Source organism: Trichomycterus rosablanca, chromosome 13 (genome assembly GCF_030014385.1).
Source record: "Trichomycterus rosablanca isolate fTriRos1 chromosome 13, fTriRos1.hap1, whole genome shotgun sequence".
NCBI classification, from domain to species: domain Eukaryota; kingdom Metazoa; phylum Chordata; class Actinopteri; order Siluriformes; family Trichomycteridae; genus Trichomycterus; species Trichomycterus rosablanca.
Window position 1 is genome coordinate 20806850 of NC_086000.1, and position 14759 is coordinate 20821608.

Below are 14759 nucleotides of genomic sequence, written 5' to 3' on the forward strand. Positions count from 1 at the left end.
AATTGTGACATGGCATTATTAACAAAATATTCTGCTACTTTAAAACACTGAATTATTCATTTTCTCTGTTCATTTGCTGCGTCATTTAACTGATAAAAAATAATTTAAAGCAACATCTAGCTCTGCAAAAAGGTTTATAGTTATACATCCTTATTATTTATCCCTATTTTAAATATTAAATATTTTTGCACTGTTTTACAATAGAACATGGCTCAAAAGGATTTGCAAATAATTGTTGCGTGTATATACTATGTTTTTTTATTGTCTCAACCTTTTTGCGAGTAAGTTTTTGTTTAAGGTCTGAGAAATTTATATTTTTGATATGGTCTAACTGTGGCCTTTAAATGTGCACTTTCTTTGTTTTAAACTGGATATTTCCAAATTGAAAATATTGATTTGTATTTCACCCTAACATCTGAGGCTGATGAAAGGCCTGAAAATGTGTATTTTAAGTTCATGCAGTGTGTTTTACTGAGAGTAGTTTATTATTTCATGGGTGACCTTTGAAAGATTTTGCCTTGCCATATTTGCAAATCAGAGTAACCTTGGAGTACAAGCTTCTGCAAAGGGAAAAAAATGTCGTTCTATTGACCCCTCCATCTGCCTAAACTGGAGCTGCGTTTTCCACAGAAATGTATTATTTTCAGCGTTTCTAATATCCTGCATGTGGAGCTGAACTTTCTATCTGGTGAGAGTTCATTAACTGAAAGTAAAGGCTCATGCACATTTTAGTTTACATTCTGTCCAGTGACTGTGATATTTATTACCCTTATACAAATGAACAGTCATTATTAAAGCTAATCCTTTTTTATTCTTAAAGGTCAAGGTATAAAGTTCCATGCAGTCCATAGCGCAGATATGTGTGCATATAGATTTGTATGTATGTCCAGTTGTATATGCGATGAGTGTAGCTTTCAGAACTAATTGGAGTGTGCCTAGAGGCCTATCAATTAAGCGTCGTTGTGTCTCACTCTGTGAGAAGCTAGCCTGTCTAATGAGAAGAGACATGGAGGAAAGATGGAGGCAAATGAATAGGGACAGGGGAAAAATCTGACATTGTTGTGCTGATAAGCACAAAATCTAAGTAATTAAAATTAGAAGGAAAAAAAAATTGTTTTTAGTTGTAAATATTGTTTCAGTCCACAGTTCACATATAAATGGGTGCAACTTTTTCTGTTGGTAGATTTACTGCCCTTATCTCTAAATTGTTCTTCTTTGTTCTGGTGTTTACAGCAGTTCTTCATGTATGGGAATGAATTCACTATGCTGGTGAGATCATATTCACAATGCTCTTAAAACATAGGCGAGGACCCAGCCCATTGGTGTGGCCCCATTGTGAATTGTGTGTGTCGCTGGATTATACAACCTTACCATTGTAGTGTTTGCAACGACACTGTCCACTGGCTCCCAACCGTGAGCACTTTGACGGCTTGATGAATTAAGGCTGACACTTGCCAAAATAGCTGTCGTCTGTGCCAGCTGCCAGTTGAGCATTTACACTCTGTTAATTGAATTGGCAATTTGTGTAACAGTACCTGCCCCTGAGCTTTGGTGAAGCAAGGGGCTGCCATTTAGCTCAGCTAATCCAAGACCAGGGAATAAGAACGCTAAGCTTCACAAGAAATTATTGCAGATTTAAAATGACAGTGAGGGCCCATGTTGCCTATTTCCCATTAAACGAGAAATAAATTAACAATAGCAATAATGTTGACTTATAAAACGGAAAGTTAAATTGACTTTCAAACGGTGCTGTGATTTAAAATTGCCACTGTGCACAGAATCAAATTGCATATATTGCATCCTTGCACCAAAAGCTGTTTGCAGCATATCAGTATTAAGCACCAGCATTAAATATTGAAGCTATTAAATGGAAAAGGATATTTTCTCATAATGAAATGGCGTTAGTCTGGATCAGAGAAGTCCTTATGTCATTTGCATCTACATTAATCTGAGCCAAGGATTTCTGAATAATGCACCTGTGCCGTCCCATAGGGAAGAACGTGTCATACTTTAGAAATGAATCATTCTAACTGGAGAAGACTTAATTTGTGCCTGTAATTAACACATTGATGTTTAATGCATGGAATCTAAAATGTTTAAGTATAAACTATAGTACAACACAAGCTCATGTAATTTTTGGGAAAGGGCTAAATAAAGAGAAGCATTAGATAGTGTGCATAACCAGCAATCCAATGTATAAACCATGTAAAATGTAAGTCATTTAATATTACACCAGTCTGCAGTATTATAAATCTTAACAATTGATCTTGTACTGGTTTACCATGTCTGTTATAATTTTTTAATATGCTATTAAGAAACTAGCTAAATTTAGACTAAGATTTGTAAATGTTGAATCAAGTCAAGAGGCTTATTGTTATTTCAGCTATATACAAGTACATATTGAAACTAAACGTGTTTTTTAGGACCAGGGTGCAACACAACACAAGTGCAAAACATTTATTTATTAATTAAGATTTTAACGTCATGTTTTACACACTTTGGTTACATTCATGACAGGAGAGGTAGTTACTGGTCACTCAAGATTCATTGGTTCATGTATTTTTAATGTCAGACACGGTCATGGACAATTTTGAATCTCCAGTTCACCTCACTTGAATGTCTTTAGACTGTGGGAGGAAACCCACACTGACACGGGAAGAACATGCAAACTCCACACAGAAAGAACCCGGGCCACTTCACCTGGGGATCGAACCCAGGACCTTCTTGCTGTGAGGCAACAGTGCTACCCACCGAGCCACTGTGCCACCCACACAATAAACACAGTGCAAAACAGCACAATAAACACAAAAAGAGATGTGTGCAAATACAACCAATAACTGTAATATTTACAGGACTGAGATATTCTCCAATTGCCGCACTACTTCTAGTCATCTTAATATACTTAATATATGGAGTTCTATATGGAGTGTTAACCTTAGTAATAAAAAAATGCCAACAAATATTTTTTAATAAAAAGGAGAAATAATATATAAAAGTAAAGGTCAGGGGAAACTGTTGTGTATGTCTTCTAACATTGAATTGAATTACACATTTTGACTGTAAATTGTATTTTACTGCTTTAAGCTTAATGCTAATCTTTTTGTCCAGTCACATGAGCACATAAAAAAAGACCCAAAATTGGCTGTTGTGGTGAAATCTCCATCCAGGCGACAGCCCAATCAGCCGCCAGCTTATGACCAAAGAATGGTTTTTGGCATAGTCAGTGCTCAAACTTAAATTCTAAATATATACTGAAATCTTTTTTGACCCACGTTTTGACCCATTTTATTTCAATGTCAATACCAAATCTGTCAAAAAGCTACCTATCTAAGCATTTTAGTCCTTAACAGTCTTGTGGCTGCAAAGAGTTCAGGGTTTCAATATCAGCTGTTCTACTGGCCGTATGGATGTCTACACAGAAATAATTGGCTATGTCTTGAAGGAATGGCCGAAGCCCTTTAATTGATTGGCACCCTGTCCAGGATATTCCTGCTCAGCGTTTCCTGGTGGAACCACCTGATTTAATAAATTTCTTGCTGTCATTGTGTAGATTAATGTAGAGCAAGCGTATAAATTTAATTGTGCCTAAGTGTTTATGTATTTTTTAAACATCTGCTTAATCTGCCGTGTGATGATGACCCTGAAGCAGCAAAGATGTACAGCGAGGGTCAGTGACAAAGCAGCTGTTGTGTAGCCCTCGCTCTCGTGCCAGCTCACTCTGCGTATCGTTTGTGGTGGGAGCAAAAATAAAGTAGATTAATAGCGCATAATGCAGAGGATCAATAAGTAATTATATTCATCTCTGTGGTTGCTAGTCGTACCTGTTGAGCAGCACTGAATACCTGGTAGTGTCCTATTCATACAGACTGGTCATGGTCTGGTGTTGGACTGTTTCCTGAGGTCACAAAACGTCAGATATGGTTGAAATGTAGGTGGAGTTTAGTTACTTTGATGGAGGCCTTCAGAGACCTGCTCAGTTTGTGCTATTTTACTACTCACTGGGTGCTTGGAGTCTGTGCTTGTACTACAGACGATGTTTCTACTAGGTTGACAGTCGAGCCACTGCATGATCAGATGTAGAAGAAGGATTTATGTTTTATTTTATACTCGGAACTGAAATATTTTTTCAAAGCACTGAGACCAGTCAGACTGAACACAGTTTTAATACATGGTTTATTGCTTTTAGCTGTAAACAAGGTGTGATATTACATGTTAGACATGACAACACTGCATTAGGAGACAAAGCACAGACTTATACATGAGGAAGCACAAGACACGAGTGAACAAAAACATTTATGAACAAACAATGTGTGAGGTTACACGACGAAAAAGAAAATGAGACATAAACATAAACCGAGGCTTATGGCAGTTGCCATGGGGACTGACACCACTAAAGAGTGTTTAGTGCATTCATTATTATTAAGTGCATTTAAACATTGTCTACTGTTTACATACTATATAGTATGTAGTCTGAGGTGGGTATATGCCTCCCTCTGATGTGTGCACAGTCCACTGACCCCTTTTTACTCGCCCCATACTTTGGTGGATTCACGCATGAGGCTAGTTTCGTGCACTATGATTCATGCGCTAAACTTGGCATTTCCCCACTTCTGCACAGGTGCCTCGGGCTACTAACCCGGGTTCATACAGTGTCGAAGCCCCCGCCCCCTCTCCAGTCCGGGCTTTTAGTGGCCAGTTTATGTCTGCTGCCGGCACTGCCAATTGTCACCAAACCGACCGATAGCAGAGCTAAGATTCGAACTCTGGAGTTAAGAATCCCCATTGCTGGTGTGCTAGGGTTAGTCACTTATGTTTGCTTATTCATGAATTCATTCTAATTTTTAGAATCAAAAATGAAAAATTTTAATTAAAAAAGTTTTTATAATTCATTAATTGTTCCTATTTTGTCCTGTTTAGTCTGCTATGGCAGGTAAAATGTATTTATTGGTGCATTGTTTCTCTTTTTGTAACACTAATGACTACAAAACCTACACTTCATTAATAAACAAAGTTTGGTAGGCAGTAGTAGTCAGATTCCCGTGTTCTTATCTTTGATTACCAGTAACTCATTTTTTCTCCTTTTGGATGACTGACTATTTTTGCATTTAGTATAAACTTTTAAGTTTACCTTACTGTTGTTTTTTTTTTTTTTTTTTTTTTTTTTTTCATTTTAGTCATGTAAATACTGTAAGCTACTGTTAGAGCATCAAAATGTTTGCTCATTCAAGCTTCTAGCATCATTGAGATGGTTGAGAACCATCTTTTTGCAGTGGAAATGCATAGAACTATTAAATAATAGAAACCATCACTAAAACTAGTTCTGGCATCTTTGTGGTACTATGTGAGCATAAAAAAAATATAAGAATAAGTTTCCAGAACTCAAATGCAACCTCTGAAAGAGAAAAAAAGAGGATTGCAGTAGACGCTTTTGAAATATTGTCAGGTTTTTTCCATCACATCACTGTCTTGTCTTTTCCTAGAGGCTGCCAATAAACAAGTGAATTGGCATCAGAACCCACACTTGGCTGTTTTACGGCTCATCTAGTCCTTTTACATATCTTAACACAACACTAAAGGTCGAATCAATGTCGTTACTTTGAAATAAAGTTCATTGTTGCATAATTTCTGAAATCATAGTGAAATCGTGGCGTAGCAGGTGATTATGCAGAATGACCTCCAGACCACTTCTGAATGTCACACATCTTTAGTTTTATCAGCCCAATTTAGTCTTTTGATTTTACCCCCCCCCCCCCCCCCTTCCTTTTCCTGGATGGCAGGGTCGCATTTTGGACTCGGCTGTGGATGTCACAGGGGGTCTGCGATGATGTGAGACAGCGTGAAGCTGGTGGACCATCTGTAGCTTAAGCGCCGCTCCGAATGCCTAATGCCAGCGTCTTTTCTCCCTTAGTGCACCACATCTCTGTCAGCATTAGACCAATTCTGGCCTCTATCCTCAGTAAATGGGCTCAGTTTAACTTCTTTATTTTTAAATATTAACCACCGTCTAGTTCAGAGTTATAAAAAAAAAAAAAAGATCCCCAAGGTCAAAGAATGTGCTGCACTCAGAACAATCTGTGGCTGATTTTTATGCGGTGCTCATTCAAAGGCAAGGATCCTTATGATGAGGACTATTGTACAGGCAAAGAAGAACCATTTCCTCCTCAGTCTGCACAATGATAGAGAGGATGATAATTGAACTTGGTCAAGTGTGCTTTCATCTTTGATATTTCCTTTACTCTTTTTATATGAGCTGCTTTTTTTGTGGTATGTACTTTTGTGGGGGGTTTATGTAAGTATGCCAGGTCACCATATAAGAGGTCACACGAGACTGTAAACATATGTACAGAATTACAACACAGACAGAAATGTGTAGATTTACTTATTTTAATGTCTTTCTATCCACAAACGTACTCTCTGCTCAAATCGTCTCGCTCTTGGGGTGTAACAGCTCCCTCTGCTGTGAGCCGGCTCCATCCTGCTGGCCATGCCTTGTTTGTGCTCTGTCCTGCACTGGCCGTGACTAACCCACTTGCTCTGCAGACAGGAATTCGTGCGTACCTTGTTCCCTCTGGCCCGGCCTGGGCTCTCCTCTGGGTCTGACCCTGGGCAAACCGCTGAGAGCATAACTGGAGGAGATAGGAGTGTTTTCACAAAGCTGCTCTGAGGGCCAGTAGCCTCTCATTTTGCAATCTAAACCCGTCTCTGTGGGCCACCCCTAGGGCTCCGCCATCTGCAACCTGCCCCATACCCCTCAGCCTCGGTTTCCCACCACACAGCCCCTCATCCCCTGTTTGGTCTTTGAGAGTCTTTAATGGCCATTTTATTGCTTTTATGACATCATTAATTGCACTTAATTCAGCCGCGTTACTCGAACGCCTGGCTAAGCTTGGAAAATTAAGTACACAGCGCTTTGTTATAAAATTCTCCATAATGAGCTCTGGTTGGGACAAGGTCTGTTAAGTTCGAAATCACCCCAGGCCATTTTTTAGCTGCACCCCGCTCGCTGCCCGAGTCTGCTTTAAAGTACAGACTTAGAGAAAAAAATGCCCTGAGGGCGCTGTTCTCTGGGCGCTCGGCAGCTGAATCACTGCACTGATATTATCTTTCATATAAACAGCAGGATTTTTGGCATGTCGCTCAGCTAAATGTGCAGAGAGAGGATGAGCCCGGGCCATAAGTAGCTTTGATTTGCGTCTATCTATTTACAGTCGCTGGGAGAAGCACTTGTTTAAGAGTTTGTCATTTTAGTTTAAATCAGACAGACAAATTTCATTTCCAGCTGATTCTAAGCTGATTTATACAATGGTTTTTAGAAGAACTGGGTAGGTTGGTTAGCATTAGCCTCTATTCATTTAAATAGAGGTTGCTCACTGGTAAATGCTTTATTAGAATGTGACTGACCATGCTAGAAATGGTGGAGAAAAAATAAACAGGGTTTTTGCATGCACTAAAAAAAAATAAACAGAGAAATGTAATAAAACAGACTAACATTGAAAATGCTGTTAGTTTAAAACATAAGGGCATCTTCACACTTCATGAGTCTGTTTGCACAAGTGGGTAAGAATGAAAGCTGTTTCTAAGCCTGGATGCTGTCCAAAGTACTGATCTGTAATTCACCTGAAAATAGGGCTCTGGAGAAGCAGACTGCACCAGTTCTACATGTGATGTGTTGCATATCAAATAAAGAGATCATCACATTACGTATATACGTATACATTACATTATATATATATGTGTGTATATATATATATATATATATATATATATATATACAGTATATATATATATGATCAGCCATAACATTAAAACCACCTCCTTGTTTCTAAACCATTTTATCAGCTCTACTTACCATATAGAAGCACTTGGTAGCTCTACAATTACTGTTCACCTTGTAGATGTAAAGTCAGAGACGATCACTCATCTGCTGTTTGAGTTGGTCATCTTCTAGACCTTCATCAGTGGTCACAGGACGCTGCCCACAGGGTGCTGTTGGCTGGATGTTTTTGGTTGGTGGACTATTCTCAGTCCAGCAGTGACAGTGAGGTGTTTCAAAACTCCATCAGCGCTGCTGTGTCTGATCCACTCATACCAGCACAACACACACTAACACACCACCACCATGTCAGTGTCGATGCAGTGCTGAGAATGTTCCAACACCCAAATAATATGTGCTCTGTAGTGGTCCTGTGGGGGTCCTGACCATTTGAAGAACCGGGTGAAAGCAGGCTAAGAATGTATGTAGAGAAACAGATGGACTACAGTCAGTATGTGCTTCAGTATGGTCAGTGGAGCTGATAAAATGGACAGTGAGTGTAGAAACAAGGAAGTGGTCATAATGTTATGCCTGAATGGTGTGTATATATATATATATATATATATATATACTGACCATTTATACTATAGTATAATATATATATATATATATATATATATATATATATATATATATTAGGGCTGTCAAACAATAAAAAATTTTAATCGCGATTAATCTCAGAATTTCATATAGTTAATCGCGATTAATCGCATTAAAAAAAAATCTGTGTAAATGTTATAGAAAACAAGGATTTTTAAGTGAAATGTTACAATTAAAATGGTGAACACATTTTATGCTAAATGTACTTATGTTAAAAACTGCTGGGACAAGAGAAAACTGTAAGGGAGTTTTATTCACTCACATACTAGGCAGTAAATGTCAGATTGTAGGTTAGAATTTCTCCATCAGCAAACATTGTAGATCAGCGGTGCTTTAGGTGGGATAAGGCGTAGTTATTGTAACAGACTTGTCTGTGGTTGTATCGTGACGATGGTTTGATGGACGTTTCTACACGAAGTGAGTGTGTTTTGACCCTTTGGGGCTTCCATAGTTCATGAACTAACGTGCTCGACTCAGCTTTCCGGTATTCGGTACAGAAGAAGAAGTTAATTAAGTGTAATAAAGTGTTCTGCTCCCGACAACTTGTGAATATAGCGTGTATTTATGTCTTTATTATGCAAGTGCATCACTACCACGATCGGTTACATTATGTTAACAAACCGCAAATGAAAAACGGTGGCAAGTCCGACATTAAAACGTTTGTTCTACCAGTCAAGTGTCAACATGAACTAGAATTTGCGTTAATGGCACTAATTTTTTTAATCGCGTTAAATTGAGGTCGCGTTAATGCGTTATTATCGCGTTAACTTCGACAGCCCTAATATATATATATATATATTGTACTATTAATACTATTTCCAGAAGCAAAGAGCAAAAGACATCAGAATTGTGTGAATAAGCCGTGTTTTAAAGGTTTTTGTCCGGTTAAAAACGAATATTCATGTTTATTTTATACTGACTCACTATTCAACATTAAAACTTTTATTTTACTATTTAACTAGCCAATTGCTGCCTCTCTAATTTATACTCTGTTGTTTTCCTCAGCAATTGGGGCCCAGCGAAGAAGGAGCCCAAGTTCAGTAGCCGCAGAGATCTTCGAGCCTCACCTGGGCAGCCACATTCTGCAGGTAAGAGGTTTGCAATGTGCCTTACAAATCCATGTTCATGAGCACAAAAAGCACCGGAGGTCTTCACTTTTATAAATACACTGTTGTATAAAATCTAATCAGTGCAGTCCTAAACAGCTTCAGCGTCAGGAAATCCATTCACCTGACTGTGAGAGATAGACACCCTTACTGTCTTTAATTAATGATTCTCTGGACAGGATGCCAATCCAGACACAGCCAGTCATGTATGTAGATGTCAGACCAGCCAATAGTACCTCTGGGGGATTTGAATCATGTATCCTAGCTGTAGAGGGCTACCATAATTTACTGCTGTTCCACCTTTCGCAATGTATTGTGATGTAAATACATATTTAGTACAGTTATTATTAGGGATGCATCAATACCATTTTTTCCCAACCGAGTACAAGTACATGTATTTTTGTAATTGCCGATACCGATACCAATACCTATTTAGAATATCGTGAGAAGTGACGAGAAGTTTAATGATACCACGTCCAAAAATGCACGTCAACAAGTAGCGAGTGATCAGAGTGTTTGTGCGCTGATGTGATGAAATCAAGGAGGAAAAATAAATGAATCTGAGTGGATTTGGCAACACGAATAGCATTTATTGTTCTGTAGTGAGTTGGAGGTTAATAAATATTTTTGCAATGTTGGTGTTTTGTTGTTGTGTTTTGTAGAGAACGATCAGGTCAGAAATACTGTAAAACGTGTGTGTGTGCCGGTGTATTCTGATAGAAACTATATTATCCCCCTGTCCCACCTGTTTACACTCCTCTCCTGCGTTTCCCCTCACACCGTATCCTGCGTTCTCATTGGCTGTTCGACATGTCACTCATTCCCAGTAGCACATCTCAGATCAGATATCTGACGCAGCAACGTGCACTAGGCACACGGTATCGGATGTTTAGTATCGGATGATTAATGAGCGCGGTATCGGGCAAATACCACGATACCAGTATCGGTACTCATGCATCTCTAGTTATTATAATAAACTTATATTGCTATGCTTTAAAAAACATGTCATGACATCACTACCTCGTTAGTAGATGAATGCATTCTTTGTTCAAAGGTCTAACAGTGATAAGTTGGCTGTAATGGAGCATGAACCAGCAGCCTTCTGATAACTAGTCCAGTACCCTATCCACTGAGTTACTACTGTCCTAATGGATCAAGTGCAACTGTTGTGTCAACATCATTAACAGAAAACTAATTTCTAACATAGTAGTGAAGGAAAAAAAAGGTTTCGTTTTTTTTTAAGAATGTAGCAGCTCTCCGCTAAGCTAAGCAGACTAAGTAGATCCAGGTAATGCAATAGCATGAAAACTTTCTTAATTATTATTATTTATTGCTTGATTCTCAACTCATAAAAATACGTAATATAATTGCTAGTTTATGGTTGAATGAATGATGGACATGTTACTAAAGGAGCAAGCTGTTTTATCTGATAAAAGATTCTGATGTCTCCTAGGTCAAACACATATTAATCTGTTACTTCAATTTAAAAATGTGCCATGTGAAATCACTGAGTGGAATGGATATGTGAGGTGGCAGGGGAAAGAGGTGACAGGTGTATATGGCATCTTTGTGTGCTATTAAACATGAACTAAATTGGAAGTGACATCCTACTGCGTTTACCTGCAATGTTCAGGTTGATGAAGTGTTCAGGGAAGTTGAAGGAGAGAAATTTCCATGCTTTTTCCACGTTTCACCAGCCCACGGATGTTCTCGGCTTTCTTTAAATGACACTGAACAGAAAGTGCAATTTACAGCAGTCATCTCTGTCCGGAAAATGGATTAGGAATATTTAAATAGCATGACGCAGTCCCTGCACCGCTTGTACTCTTCCAACTTCAAACAGGTTAAGTGTCTGACAGGAAAGCGGAAATTTATAATTAACATCAATACCGGCCTGGAAGTCTGTCGAGGCGTGGCCTTTTTAAGAAAGGACTTGTTCATGGCAAATTGTCCCCATTAATCTTCAGCTTAATTGATTGCGAAAAGTTTTAGGATGACATTTAAAAAAAGGCTTGCTCGGTTGGTGATTGATTTGGGGAAAATGAACTAATAATGGATGCCAGGCAGTCATTACGTGTTGAGTGTGGTGCTAATTCTAGACAGATTAGTTCATGTTTTATAGTGCTTAAAAAGAGTATAGTGATGATGCTCTGTGGGCGTTCACATGGAGTCAGAAGAGTGGACCAGAACATGCATGTACACTACTCACACATCACACACACTACACATATACTATACACACAGTTCACTACACACACATCTCACACGCTGCACATACCCTACACATATACAGTACACTACACACAGTCCATTACACACACACACTACACATATACATTACACACAGTCCACTACACACTATACATATACTACGCACAGTACACAATACACACACTACACATACTCTACACACAGTCCATTATACACACACTACACATACACTACACACACCCACTACAGACAAATCATACACACTACACAAATACACTGCAAACTCAGTATACATATACTACACGCATACACTAAACACACCCACATCACACACACTACACAAATAGGCTAGACTCACTACACACATATACTACACGCATACACTAAACACACCCACATCACACACACTACACAAATAGACTAGACTCACTACACATGCACTAAACACACCTACATCACACACACTACACAAATAAACCAGACTCACTACACATATGCTACACTCATACACTGCACACATACACTAAACACACCCACATCACACATACTACACAAATAGACTAGACTCACTACACATGCACTAAACACACCCACATCACACACACTACACAAATAGACCAAACTCACTACACATGCACTAAACACACCCACATCACACACACTACACAAATAGACTAGACTCACTACACATATGCTACACTCATACACTACACACATACACTACATCACACACACTACACAAATAGACCAGACTCACTACACATGCACTAAACACACCCACATCACACACACTACACAAATAGACTAGACTCACTACACATGCACTAAACACACCCACATCACACACACTACACAAATAGACAAGACTCACTACACATGCACTAAACACACCCACATCACACACACTACACAAATAGACCAGACTCACTACACATATGCTACACTCATACACTAAACACACCCACATCACACACACTACACAAATAGACTAGACTCACTACACATATGCTACACTCATACACTGCACACATACACTAAACACACCCACATCACACATACTACACAAATAGACCAGACTCACTACACATATGCTACACTCATACACTGCACACATACACTAAACACACCCACATCACACACACTACACAAATAGACTAGACTCACTACACATATGCTACACTCATACACTGCACACATACACTAAACACACCCACATCACACATACTACACAAATAGACCAGACTCACTACACATATGCTACACTCATACACTGCACACATACACTAAACACACCCACATCACACACACTACACAAATAGACCAAACTCACTACACATGCACTAAACACACCCACATCACACACACTACACAAATAGACTAGACTCACTACACATATGCTACACTCATACACTGCACACATACACTAAACACACCCACATCACACACACTACACAAATAGACCAAACTCACTACACATGCACTAAACACACCCACATCACACACACTACACAAATAGACCAAACTCACTACACATGCACTAAACACACCCACATCACACACACTACACAAATAGACTAGACTCACTACACATACGCTACACTCATACACTGCACACATACACTAAACACACCCACATCACACACACTACACAAATAGACCAAACTCACTACACATGCACTAAACACACCCACATCACACACACTACACAAATAGACTAGACTCACTACACATATGCTACACTCATACACTGCACACATACACTAAACACACCCACATCACACACACTACACAAATAGACTAGACTCAATACACAAATGCTACACTCATACACTGCACACATACACTAAACACACCCACATCACACACACTACACAAATAGACCAGACTCACTACACATATGCTACACTCATACACTGCACACATACACTAAACACACCCACATCACACACACTACACAAATAGACCAAACTCACTACACATGCACTTAACACACCCACATCACACACACTACACAAATAGACTAGACTCACTACACATATGCTACACTCATACACTGCACACATACACTGCACACATACACTAAACACACCCACATCACACACACTACACAAATAGACTAGACTCACTACACATATGCTACACTCATACACTGCACACATACACTAAACACACCCACATCACACACACTACACAAATAGACCAGACTCACTACACATATGCTACACTCATACACTGCACTCATACACTAAACACACCCACATCACACACACTACACAAATAGACTAGACTCACTACACATATGCTACACTCATACACTACACACATACACTAAACACACCCACATCACACACACTACACAAATAGACCAGACTCACTACACATATGCTACACTCATACACTGCACACATACACTAAACACACCCACATCACACACACTACACAAATAGACCAGACTCACTACACATATGCTACACTCATACACTGCACACATACACTAAACACACCCACATCACACACACTACACAAATAGACTAGACTCACTACACATATGCTACACTCATACACTGCACACATACACTAAACACACCCGCATCACACATACTACACAAATAGACTAGACTCACTACACATACACTAAACACACCCACATCACACACACTGCACAAATAGACTAGACTCACTACACATATGCTACACTCATACACTAAACACACCCACATCACACACACTGCACAAATAGACTAGACTCACTACACATACACTAAACACACCCACATCACACACACTGCACAAATAGACTACTCACTACACATACACTACACACATACACTAAACACACCCACATCACACACACTACACAAATAGACTAGACACACTACACACATACACTAAACACACCCACATCACACACACTACACAGACTAGACTCACTACACATACACTACACATACACTAAACACACCCACATCACACACACTGCACAAATAGACTAGACTCACTACACATACACACTACACAATACACGCACA

The 14759-nt window shown here is 39.1% G+C and overlaps 1 protein-coding gene across 4 annotated transcripts in view; it reads left to right on the forward strand.

Moving 5' to 3' along the window:
* Nucleotides 1-14759, forward strand: part of LOC134325793 (neuronal PAS domain-containing protein 3) — a 305263-nt gene that overhangs the window by 140064 nt on the left and 150440 nt on the right. For all 4 annotated transcript variants that reach the window (XM_063008026.1, XM_063008028.1, XM_063008029.1 and 1 more), the window contains one exon: nucleotides 9419-9501. In XM_063008026.1, the coding sequence (XP_062864096.1) occupies nucleotides 9419-9501 (83 nt within the window). The remainder of the gene's footprint in view (nucleotides 1-9418; nucleotides 9502-14759) is intronic.